The following is a 12,857-nucleotide window of genomic DNA, read 5'->3' on the forward strand; positions in this document are numbered from 1 at the left end:
ATTTTAGTTTTGCAAAACACTGCTAATGTAAACTTAACAGAACTAATTCTGACATAAACAAACCATTTTCCACGTATTAGAATTGTTTTCCCATTTGTTTTTCTGTTTATACAATGTCGTCATGGATAACAGGATTGGCAGATAAGGCAGAGAATATATTGAATAAAATCGATCAAAATGCTGCTACCGCTTTGCACACTGATGCTGCGCCCAATTTGGATGCAATGAAGAAAAATTTAACCAGCAGCACACAATCCTTGAAAACAGCAATATCTCCCGCTAAGCGCCCTAGCAGCAGCCACAGCAGCACTCCCATGACCTTATCCATGGTGGGCAATAGTGCATCTAGTGCCAAGAGCGAGGGTGCTCATATAGTGACCACGGAGCTGCGGCAAAAATTACCTACTTCAGCAAGTTTTTCTATTGGCAGCGACGTTGGAAGCAACATGGATACACACGAGTTGGCGGCATTCAAGATTGCACTCAGTGAAATCACAGGAGAGCGTGATGAGTTGCGACTGCGTCTGGAGGAGCTCAATCGCGACAGCGAGAACTTGGGTTTAAAGCAACGCGCACAAGAACTGGAGCACCTGACACAAACGTTGTCAGAAGAGCGTGATAAAGCTGTGCATGACTTGAACGAGGCGCAATCAGCACACATGGCATATGTGCACTCCATCTCGGAATTGGAATCCAATCTGGCCAAGCTTCAGCAGGAGTACGTGAGCACAGCGCAGAAGCTACAAATGCAGATCAAGGAAACAGATCAACAGCGCACCGAGCTGCAAGAGTATCGCACCAAAGCACAGCGAGCACTGCAAGCCAAGGATGCGCTAATCGCCGAGCTGAAGGCGAATCCCACAAAAGAAGGCGATGGCACCGAGTTGACTAATAAGGACAGCGAATCGCGCTTTTTGCAAATCGAATATGACGCCCTAAAACAGGAGTTGCAGCATGCCAACGAAGAGCAGCAGACACTGCGTCTTCAGCTCGATGGCTACATCGCCCAAGAGAGGCAACATGAGCTGGACATTGGTGTCGCCCGTCAACGTGAACAAACTCTAGCCAAAGAGTTGCGCACAGCCCGCGAGCACAACGTTGCCATCGAGTCTGAGCAACGCATGCTCACCCAGGAGCTATCGTCGCTGCGCCAACAGATGAGCAATCAAATGGCTTCGGCAGCCACGCGATTGCAGGAGAAAGAGCAGCAATTGCAACAGCAGCGCCAGCAACTCAGCGAGTCCGATGCTTCCAATGCTAAAACTGACTACGAGAATCGTCTTAAGGCCCTCACACAATCGCTGGTCGAGCGTCAAGGGTTGCTGGAACGCGTCACATCTGAACGCAATGCACTGCGCCTGCAGCACGAGAATATGCAGCAACAGATTCAACAGAACATGCATGCCATTGAGATGGGGCATCAACGGAACAGCGGCAGTTCACGCAGCACGCTGCTCTCGAACAGCACAGATGATGGTACTCATTGAGAGATTTGTGTTTATCATTCAAATGTAATTCAATTAACTTTCTTTCTCCACAGTCAAGGCACAGTTTCCCCTACTCATGCATCCAAGTCCCTTTGACAATCGTGTTGCCCGTCGTTTTAAGCGTGCTCTGCGTCATGCCGACTCTGTGGGCATAAGGGTGGGTGCGTTTCTACGTCGTTATCCCATGATGCGTATTGGCATGATTCTCTATGTGGCATTGCTGCATCTGTGGGTCATGTTTGTGCTACTCTCAACGACACCCAACTAAAAATCGAATTCCAATTGAGCAATTGTACATATATTTTCAACATGTGTTAAGTATGTATGTATTATGTATTATATTTTACATAAGTTATTTGTGGCAAAATTGTAATGTGTTATTAGCTCATTGACAGGGGGTAACAATTATTATTTATTTGTAATCTGAAGGGAGGAAATAGTAAATTCAATAAACACTTCAACTATGTACAAATCGCAAATCTTAGCTAAAATCTAAATATTAAGCAAACAATTAACAAGACCTAAAAATTCACGCTACATTTTGTTGGAGAACGTCACAGTTCGAATATTGCATACCGATTTCAACTATAAGTCACTACAGTTGTAAGTACAAGTTACTGCCCCTATTTCAGTTGTTGTTTTCGTTACTGTGCCTTTTGTTTAAGTACAACATAACAAGTAAGTAGTTTTTTTAAGTTTAGGTTGTGCCTAGCACATTTGTCATTAAAGGTCATCATGTTGATAGAGAGAGAGAGAGAGGAGAGAGAGCGAACAAGTAAGAGAGGAAGTTGATTTCAGTAGTAGAGACTTTTAGGGCGATTGGCGTAAAATAAGCGCTATATACCCCGTAGACGTGTATATCAGTCATCGGCATAATAGCTCACATAAACCGCATCGCCACCGATGCTAATCAGACACTGACCCTGCAAAGAGAGTAAAAAAAGTTGAAGATGACCCTTCAAATATTTAAATATCAATACATTACTTGATTTTTATGCTGATTATCGAACAATATCAGTTCGGTTATGTAGAAAGAGACCATGGCATTGCCACCCAGCGAAGCAATATGAGCACGCACCACAGCCAACAGCTCAGTGATGAAGCCATGCACAAATCCACTAATGCCACCATTCTCGCGTATGGAAGTGCTCTCTCTGATGAAGAAAAAGTTTAGATTGCCCAAATATTTTTCGATGCGACCGCCGGGTATAAAGCTAAGCGGCGTTAGGTCGACACCATAACGATCTCGTAGCGGAAACTGGTGGAAGTATACAAATTAGCGAATTACAATCACAATTCTATTCTCAATTTACTCACATAGCGAGTGCGCGTCACTGGCGCTATGTTGAGCGACTTGGCGGATGGCAAAGCTGTCGTCAGATTTCCCAGACGAGATGGCGATGTCTTACGTTGCTTAAATGAGCTCATGCCAAAGGGCGGTATTGATGTGCTTGTGGGCGTTGGAGTATCTACAACTTGATCCTCGTCCAGCGGGAATATGTAGTCCTCCTCCTGCAGCATACGTTTGCCATTCAACTCGGGTTGCGACTGTGCTGCATGTACAGCGGATGCAGGTTGTGTTTGCGCCTGCATTACTGCATCGTTGAAGCCATTTTGCTGCACAGCGGGCGCTCCACGACGGCGGTATTTCACTTTATTGGCATCACTCAATCCCATCGCCATGCCAGTGACCAGCAATTGGATTTGGTCCTGTCAAAGCAATAAGTTAGCTATGTATATGTTTTTATTCCACTTGAATTACTTACGGATTCGGGCAAATCCAGTCGGAAGCGCAGATCGCAAATGGCACAAGGTATCATGGTGCGCAGCTTGAAATAAATAGTTTGCAGCAGCCTTTCGGGAAAAGAGGAAATGTGTTACTTCAACTAATAAAATCTTAATAAAGATCTTTAACTTACCGCTGAAAGTGCTTGGGAAAACCATTTACATTTTGTCCAACTTCAAGGCGTGCACGCCAGACTTGCGTGAACATCTGTAGATTCTTCACCGCATCCAAGTCGAGCATGCCCGGCACCTGTTGTGTGTTGACCACATGGAAGCCCTCAGGCGGATACGGCTCCATCAGCAGCGATATAATCTCCAGATCCTCAATATCATCCACCTCTAGCACACACAACTCTTTATTGCCGCAATTCAAATCAATTTCATTCATTTCCTCATCATCCGAGTCATCCGTATCTGATTGCTTATCGCCCGCAGCACCACTCGAGCTGGCCAAATCGGGATCCATGCTCTTCAACTGATATATTTCCTGATTGCGCTCAAATGTCTCCTGCAGTTTCTTCTGTAGCTCATTGAGTTTTTGCTTGTCTGTCCACGAATTGCCGGCCACAATTTTGGGCACCTGTGGCACAGGCAGTGCACTTAAAAACAGCGCTGTGCCTGTGGCTATTAATGCTATCATGCGTTCTCCAATTGCCACTTGGGTGCGCAGTCCAAATATGGCATTCATGCCCTTGGCCTTCAACTTATTTATGAGCACACGATGCAGCTCGTACTCCAAGAACGGAAGCCCATCGGATATTTCTTTGGCATTGAGTTCGGCACGCAAATCCCTTTTAGCGCGCACCACCTGTGCTTGCATAAAACAACCGCGTCCGCTGACTTGCACGTATTCCGGCACTTCCAGTGTGGCCAATAGCACGTCAGGCACTCGACCCTTTCGGCAGATAGCACACTTCTTCATCTTCACATTGAATGGCACCGAGTTAAGATTATAGGGCACATGACACACCGCACAAGTGTTGCGTGGCGCATTCGGAGGCGGCAAGCCGTAGCGTTTGCCTGCCGAACCATTCGATGTGCCCAGGGATCCGTTGTCTTTGCCAGAGGTTGCCGCATCACCTATGCTGCCGTTTGGTTCACGTTCCTCCAGCGAATTTGACATGGCAGCCACAGTATTGCTTTGTTTCGATATGGCAAAGATGTCAGTTTGCGACACTGAACGATTAAAGACCATGTTGATAACAGCTGCGGTGCCCGTAGCAGACAAGACGCAAACATCATCACTACAAAAGAGAATAGCAAACGGTTAGAAATGGTTTACTTGTCATTAAAAATATAAAGAAACTGTAATCACTATTTTATTCTGAATAAAAATGTTTTTCATCAACAAAAATTGTAAATTTAGTAAATTTTATATAAAATTTAAAAATAATAATAACCATATACATATGTATATATTTGTTATGCAAAATTGATTATTATTGTAACAACAAATAAGCAATATTTTGGTGTAATTAATTTTGTGTGTATATTCTTATAAACGCACAAAACTAAATATACATATATGAAATAAAGTACTTACGATATGGTTGTGGACTCGGCGTACCCCAGCACCACATTACAGCCCAATGATCTTGCATGCGAGCGAATTTCCATACGCAGCTCGGTCCACCAGCTATCGCGCACCTCGGGCTCATCGGGATTTGGCACTCGCTCCAGAAGTTTGACTGAACGGGCAGCCACAGTAGCACCCAGATGCAGTATAAACCCAGTTGGATATTTGGTCATGGTTAAGAATGGATATTCTAGCATGTCCAGACTATCGGTTGCCTTATTGCCCACAGTGGGTGTCGTTAGGCGCATCATCGCCGTTGCTGCCGCCAAACGTTCGCTGGCCACACAAATCGAGTTGCCTATGAATGGAAAAATCAGCTAGATGATTTATTTGTGGGTCAATATTGAGATCTACCAAGATGGATTGACAGATATACAACGTCAAAGTCTTAGGCTTAGTTAGGCGGATACACCGATAGGATAGAGATGTGTTTGTAAACGACATTATACTGTAGTTCCCATAAAACTGTATACGATTAGGAGGCGTGTTTCCATTCGTATAAATTCAATTTATTATCGAAATTCATTAATTTATTATTAAACAATTAATGTTTGATTAAAACTTCATTATCCACGATGAACAATTTTGAAATGGAAACAAGCCATTGAATATTTGAAAATAACAATTTTAAGCAAATTATAGAAATCAGATTAGTTCCTGAAAGTTTTCAAGATTAATAATTCAGTTAATCTTAGGATGGCGGTAGAGTATTGTGTTCTTCAGTCAAATCCTTACAGTAGATATGATATTATGAAAAGCACAGAATGATCATAAAAGGCTGCAAACATAGCTGTTCTTTCAAAGTTAACTACTTAGATATGTATGCGCATTGAAGATGAGCTGATATGATATAATTCAAATTTCAAGTGTTTTTTGTCGTAATGATCTAATATATAGTATAGCAATAGACATCGCGACAAGCATGAATATATAAATAAATATTTATTTTGAGAACTTACAAGCTAGTCGGGTAAATAGACATATAGAGCGTTATGTCGATGTTTTTGTTTATATTGGAATGGAGATCAGGTTAGGCTAAAGAGAGACAGGAGAGATAGAGAGAGCAAGAGAGTGTAAGGCATTTCACAACACTTAAACGAGGCGGCAATCACCCAAACCACCCACCCTCATCGCCCCCTTTTAACACACACATTCGCACACAGAGAGAGGGAGAGTCTGATACACAAATACATCGAGAGATTGAGATTGAGAGAGAGACAGCTACTACTTACGCTTACGATGTAGTAATGTCTGGGCTATGCCTGATAGCGATTGGTTGAGCAGCGGGCGCAAAGAGAGAACGTTAACGGGATGAGACTTTATTGTGAGTAGTAACACACACACACATACGCTCAAACAACGAGAAGCCGCGGAAAATAATGATCATAGTAGTAGTAATAGCTTAGGCTTAGCTTACTTAGACTACGCTTAGTATAAATGACTAGACACAGTGAAAAGTGGGGGCAACTAGCATACATACCTTTTGGCGTCACACTCAAATCCGAATCGGAGGAGCGACGACAGATCTCGCCCAGCTCTTTGGCTGGCACCATTGTGGTGGCCGTCGATGTAGTCGATGTGGATGCACTGTCCGCATTGGCGCCACCCGATATTCCGCTTTTCGATGGACTCGGCGTGAGCTTCAACCGATTGCTGCCCACTGGCGATGCAAATTTTTTGGCACTCGCATTATTCTCAAGGGTGGCAATCGTTGTGGGTATGAGGACGCCACCTTGGGCCTGGGCAGCTGGCGACTGTTGTTGCTGCTGCTGCATTTGCTGTTGCTGCAGATCATTGCTGGACCTAGTTGAGCATTTGGTTGGTTGTTGTTGTCGTTGAAGTGGTCGTTGTCGTGGTGGATTTTGAATGGCAGATGGCGAAACAGAATAGCATGGAGCAAGCAATGATGATTTATTATTGTTATTACTATGGTTAGTACTATTAGAGATATTTACAACATGGTCTAGCTTGAAAACGGGAGGATCATAAAAATCAAAGGCACGCTGTGTCTGGGAGCTGATATCGGATTCTGTTGGCGTTGGGGTTGAGGGACAAATGCACAAGACGGGTGCATTTTTGTTTTGGATCTGTTCAGTTTCTAATTCGAGTTCGATTTCAATTTCTTCAACGTCTTGTTCTTGTTCTATTTCTGATTTTGGTTCTGGTAATTCTGGTGGTTGTGTTTGAGGCGGTGCTGGTGCTGATGCTGATGCTATGGGTGCTGCATCATCTAGACAACTAACGCTTGCGAAACGACTTAACGATGCACTGCGTTGTAAACGCAAGCTAGACTCATAGCTGGGCAAGTGATTCAGCTGCAGCATGGAAGCGGACGCATTCAAATTAATATTGCCTCCCGGCCAACAAGCATCATCGGCACTAATTGTGGGCAACTCTGGCTGTGAGCAATAATACGATTTGCGCTCCATGGTCGGCTGAAGTGCAGCTGCGGCGAACAACAGCGAACGCTTGGCCAGCGTCTGACTGGGTTGATGGGCAGCTGGTGACAAATGCATCAGCTTCTGCACACGGCGTGAGAAACCCTTTAAATCCTCGAGCAGCGTATGTCGTTTGGGTGTCAAGTCCAATTGACTATTCTCACAGCTGCGTGTCTCGCCCGGCTTAATCCAATTGTCCTGCAACTTGCTATCATCATCATCATCGTCATGCGCATCGCTGTCACTTGATGTGGTTGTTGTGTCGGCTGCTGTCGCTACACGATCAAGGTCTGTGGCAAGCGTTTCAATTATTGAGAGCGACTCGCTGGAGTCGGTTGAATAATTGGACTTACGTTGAAAGACATCAACGTCCAAATCCGGTGCGGAACGTGTGTTCTCCTGATACTGGGGCACCGCCAGCTGACACATGTTGGGTCCAGCCCCAGTGGCATCACTTATGGAACGCACAATGGCCGGCGAAGCCCGTTTACTCAACGAGTAGCGGGAGCGACGTCGTCGCTTGCTACTCGATGCGCTGCCACCGAAAATATTGCTCAACGATTGCGTGGCATTTTCTGGGATTTTGGGTTCGATGCGACGCAAAAGTGTTGCATATTTCTCGCTGAAAACATTCCTCGAGGAGGAAGTTAAGCGACGCATACGATGGCGCAGTTTCTTCTCTCGTGTTTTCTCGCCACGCTCATCCTCCTGTCGCAAGAGATTCTGCATGACATCCGCATCCTCTGTGTCACTGCTGCCGCTTTCCAAATAGAACATTGTTGCCGCCGCCGCTGCTGCTGCTGCCGCTGAGCTGGGACTAACACTCGCCGTTGGCTGTTTATAGATATTGAGACGATACTGGGGTGAGCGACCAGACAACGGTAAACTGACACTACTGTCCCCGGTGCAATTGAGAAAGTCTAAATACTTCTGCACTCTAATATTGGAGGTGTTGTGTGAGTTGAGTTTAATTTTGGATCACCATATGTGTTACAAATAGTACGACACAAAACAACAACAGATATTTGATTTGTTTTTTGAGGCGTGCAATACAATAACGAAAATACGACAAGGAGGAGCATATATGTATATATATATATGGTAGTTTGTCAATTTTGGTTTGGTTTTTGTACAGAGATGAGAGAGTTAAACGATCGTTGCGTTTTGAATGCGTGAATACGCGTTAAACGATTTGAAGGAGAACATTCAAGAGAAAAGAATAGAACGCTTTAGAACATGTTGGCAATGTGACAAGAACTTCAAGTATCAATTCCTACAAATAATCAATCTTAAACTCCCTTAGTTTTATGTTCTCATCATGGATATGTATGATTCACTATTTTAATTAAGAAAGGTGGCATGTTACACAATTACTTTTAGGCTTTAGCATTTTTTGAAAGTATGTTGTACCTTAATAAACGATGAAGTAACTTTATATACCTATTAATATATTATAATTAATTAATACAACCTAACATTGATTGAGATTTGCCCTTTGTCTATTCAAATATCTCAGAAAAACTACAGCTGTGAAATCTTGAAAATTTCTTAAAGCTGTTTTTCGAAAGTGAAACAAATATGGCCCTTACTGTTCTTACTGTAATATACCCTTTACATTTTATTCGGCCAAAAATTAAAATATTTACAGCTCAATTCCTTTCTGATTAATAAATTTCAATATTTTCTTGTACCTTTAAATAATGTATAATGCAGATTAAAATATGTTTATATCCACTAATCTCGTACCCCGTATTTACATACTATTTTCCAAAGTGAAGAGTCTAACAATCGTGTATTGAATTTCTAATATTATATAATTTATCTTGAAAATAAAATAAATTTGCACAATCTGTAGACATATTATCAATTTAATTGTAGAGAGCTACGAAAATATTTCTTTGACTTTCTAAACCCATTAGTTTCTTTTATAAACTGTATTGTTTAACTTTAAAAGATAACTTCCTAATTATCCTAACCATTCAAGATATCCATGACGAGATCCATATTAATTATGTTTTTGCAATACTCACTCTTCGATTAGTGCAACATCCGCGCTGTTTGGCTGACTGCTGGTCGTGTCCTTTATAAGTGTAACCGCTGTACCGACGCCTCTGGCCACAACACCAACATCGCCTTCCAGATCAAAACACTGTGTGTAACCGATGACTGCATTGGCGCCCATATTGATGGCCTTAAGACCCATTTTGCGCTGCACTTGACCAGAGAGCTTGAGGAAGACAACCTGACGAGCCTCATTGGAGGCGCGTGGTGTGCGTATTTTGTCAATCCACTGATACTCGGGATCATCGTTGACCACCAACTCCTCGACAAATCCATGGATAACTTGTGCTCGATAACCAAATGGCACACATTGAGCTAAACACAGAAGAATATATAATAAGGTGCTGAACAGCTAGCACACTGCATAAAAGTACGTACAGTGAAAGAATGGTATGCCACATGAGCTCTGTCGGAATTTGTTGACATCGGAGAAGAGATCCACCTTGACAATGACATTGATTTCACCGCGTATACCGTGCATGGTATCGAATACTGGAATCCAACCGGAGAGCACGGTCCCCTTACCGTGGGCCGCCTGACTAGAGCTCTCCAGGCACAGAGGATTCAAGCTGATGTTGACCTTGCCTATGGCATCATTGGCCGAGTATGTATCATAGTCCATCAGACGTATTTGCAACGGCTCATCCTGTAATTCAGCGTCATCGACCTCAAAGCGAAACCTGATAACAAAGTTATGTATACAAATTGTATATGATCAAATCTGTTTGTTTGCATGTGTATAAATACCAATCAGTGTTCCACGTTGGATTGAGACTTTTCTTGAACACCTCCGTTTTGTGCTCTTTGTTGGCCAACTTGATCTCCACAAATGCGTCGGTTGTCTCACTGCTTTTGTCCATCACTGGCAGATTGCGCGCAGCCTTTATTTTGACGCCCACCTTGCCTGGCATTTTGTCGCTTACTTTAACAACGCACACACCAACAAACTACCTCCGCGGAACCTACACCCCAACCGTGTTAACACCTTGTCTTCCAATTAGCTGCCAAGTTTGCCTGCTCCACGTTATTTTGCAATTTTTTAAGTAATGTTTTTCATTTTTCTTAGTGAGCGCTACAACGTGACCGCAGATTCAATTGCAAAATATTCTATTTCACGTGGAAAAATATACCAAAATATATCTCGTACACATTTGGTGGCTTGGTTACACGTATTAGAATTCATTAATCGTTCGCAATTGGCGCAATTTTTGAAAAGTTTTGTCATAACTGGAATTGATGAAAAAATAGGCAGTAACAAAATAATTTAATTGATATTAAAAACTATTGTTAAAACTCTCTTCTAATGACTAGAACTTAAAACAATTGTTAGGCTGAAATAGAATTAATTTCTTAATGTCGATAACAATAATAATCATTTAAGGTATACCTTTTAATTATCGAAATTTGAAATTCGTTGGTTGCACAGCACTTGCTAATGAAAATAATTAGATGTGTTCTAATAATGAAACTAAACTAAAAAGAGCAGAGCTTAAAATCGTGCTCCGTGTTTATTCAGCAGTCTATATGATCAATATAATATTGCAAAAATGTACACTTAGAAACTAGAATACATGTCATTTGCCAATACAAAAATCTTTGAACACTACGTCGAGTATATCTTCGCAACTGACATGTCCAGTGATGCGTTCAATACAGCGAATCGATTTACGCAGCTGCTGCGCTGCTATGGCCATGTCAGGGTAGACATCGGGTTTGTAATCTCTTAGAAATATCTCAATGTGCTCAATGCAACGTTCCAATTGCTGTCTGTAACGCATGTGCGTGATGCGTGGATGTTCTGCTTGTGGTGTGCCACACAGCTGCTGCAGCAGCTGCTCCAACGAGCCCAGGAACTGTGGCAAATTATCCTGTTTGTGGCACGAAAGTGTTAGTACATTCTCGAATTTACTGAGGCTCTGACATTCCTTCTCTGTCAATGTATCTGTTTTATTGGCCACCAATTGCAGTCGCTTGCCGTCGCACAGTTCCTGGGGTATGTCCAGTTCCTGCAAATAGCTCTCGATGTGCGTGGGTAAGGCTTCGTTACTGTTTACCTCACGCAAGCGTCGAGCATCGGTAAGCAAGAGTATCAGATCGGACTGCGCTAAGCACTGCTTAGCTCTTGCCATGCCCTCCACTTCGATGGCGTCTGCAGTTTGCTTGCGCAGTCCTGCCGTGTCCGCAAAAACCACAGGATAGCCTCCAAAGTTATGCGTAGTCTCGATGATGTCACGTGTTGTACCCGCTTGTGCGGTGACAATGGACACTGAACGTTGGCAGAGCAGATTTAGAAGACTGCTTTTGCCTACATTCGGCGCACCTATGATAACAGTGCGTACGCCGTCTCGCAACAATTCTCCCTGGCGCTGATCGTTGAGATGCAAGCGTATATCACGCATAATGGCATTCAGCTCTTTAGTTAGCTGCAAGATGACGCCTCCTTCGATCTGCTCTTCTTCGGCAAAGTCAATATAGGCCTCGAGATGGGCGCAACAGCGTATGAGACGCTTGCGCCAGTTGTCGTAGAGTCGAGCCAAGGCGCCAGTACTTTGTAAAAGAGCCTGCAGGAGTTTAAATGGTAGAGATGAATTTAAAAATTATAATAATTCAATCTCACTTGCTTGCGTTGTGCTTCTGTTTCAGCGTGTATTAAATCAGCTAATCCTTCGACTTCTGTAAGATCAAGTTTCCCACCAAAGAAGGCACGTTTTGTGAACTCTCCAGGCTGCGCTGGCCTCAGTCCTGGTACTTGACCAAGTGCATCCAACATGGCAGATATAACAGCCAACGAGCCGTGCACTTGAAACTCACAAGCATCCTCGCCTGTGAATGACGCCGGACCCGGAAACCAAAGCAAGAGTCCTTTGTCTATAACATCTTTGGTGGCTGGATGAAAAAAGGATTTGAGATATGCTTGACGCTGCTTTGGTTCATATTCAGTGTTGTTAACAAGCGCACGCAGCGCTTGTTTTGTTTGTGGCCCCGACACACGAATCACGGATACGCCGCACTTAACATGGCCAGAACTGAGACTGTAGATGGTACAACCACTGGAGGTCGCAAAGCGTCGAAATATGCTACCATAGCTAAATGTTCTCAACAACGCCATCATAAAGTGGCGAATTGAACGCGCGCACGCACAAAGAAAAACAAAATCCAGATGATTTTCGCGAACGATACTCTTTAGCACCAATCGGTGCATGAGTACTCGAGTAAAAATGCGCGCAACATCTGTTTGTGGCAGTGGTGATTCCTATAATATCGATAGTTTTACTTTGCACTGAGATAAAGGCGCCAATTCAAAAAAATTTCTAAAATCCATGTATATGCCGCAATATTTGGTAAATTCTTTATTTTAACAATATTTCTTGTTTTAGTTTAACATTTTTTTGGATTCTTGCCTTCTTCTTGATCTTTAATAGGCGGTTCCTCACACTTCTTTTTCGCTGGCCGTGGCCGACGTTTTCTCAATTCGTTTGTTCGGTATGTATTTTCCTTGCGATGCTCTTT

General features: G+C 43.2%; 3 protein-coding genes across 4 annotated transcripts; 1 reads left to right on the forward strand and 2 right to left on the reverse strand.

Moving 5' to 3' along the window:
- The first annotated feature begins 19 nt into the window (after positions 1-19).
- LOC117576373 (golgin-84) lies at positions 20-1,960 on the forward strand. Its single transcript, XM_034261068.2, has 2 exons — positions 20-1,476; positions 1,541-1,960. Exons 1-2 carry the CDS (start codon positions 114-116, stop codon positions 1,753-1,755), a joined length of 1,578 nt encoding a protein of 525 aa, XP_034116959.1. The 5' UTR covers positions 20-113; the 3' UTR covers positions 1,756-1,960.
- A 281-nt stretch (positions 1,961-2,241) lies between these two features.
- Positions 2,242-10,452, reverse strand: LOC117576371 (C2 domain-containing protein 5). 2 transcript variants are annotated; one of them, XM_052007854.1, is made up of 11 exons: positions 10,095-10,452; positions 9,726-10,027; positions 9,317-9,662; positions 7,103-8,223; positions 6,329-6,979; positions 4,816-5,146; positions 3,407-4,516; positions 3,254-3,341; positions 2,805-3,197; positions 2,473-2,745; positions 2,242-2,410 (listed from the first exon to the last, which is right to left on the reverse strand). In XM_052007854.1, exons 1-11 carry the CDS (start codon positions 10,256-10,258, stop codon positions 2,348-2,350), a joined length of 4,842 nt encoding a protein of 1,613 aa, XP_051863814.1. In that variant the 5' UTR covers positions 10,259-10,452; the 3' UTR covers positions 2,242-2,347. The 2 variants fall into 2 exon arrangements, with proteins under 2 accessions (XP_051863814.1, XP_034116957.1); XM_034261066.2 differs by lacking the exon at positions 7,103-8,223 and having other exon boundaries at positions 6,329-6,651; positions 10,095-10,447.
- A 364-nt stretch (positions 10,453-10,816) lies between these two features.
- On the reverse strand, positions 10,817-12,549 carry LOC117576374 (tRNA modification GTPase GTPBP3, mitochondrial). Its single transcript, XM_034261069.2, has 2 exons — positions 11,965-12,549; positions 10,817-11,908 (listed from the first exon to the last, which is right to left on the reverse strand). The coding sequence occupies exons 1-2, from the start codon at positions 12,547-12,549 to the stop codon at positions 10,922-10,924; spliced, it is 1,572 nt and encodes a 523-aa protein (XP_034116960.2). The 3' UTR covers positions 10,817-10,921.
- Between the last annotated feature and the right edge of the window lie 308 nt (positions 12,550-12,857).

This window comes from Drosophila albomicans, chromosome 2R (genome assembly GCF_009650485.2).
Source record: "Drosophila albomicans strain 15112-1751.03 chromosome 2R, ASM965048v2, whole genome shotgun sequence".
Classification (NCBI taxonomy): Eukaryota; Metazoa; Arthropoda; class Insecta; order Diptera; family Drosophilidae; genus Drosophila; species Drosophila albomicans.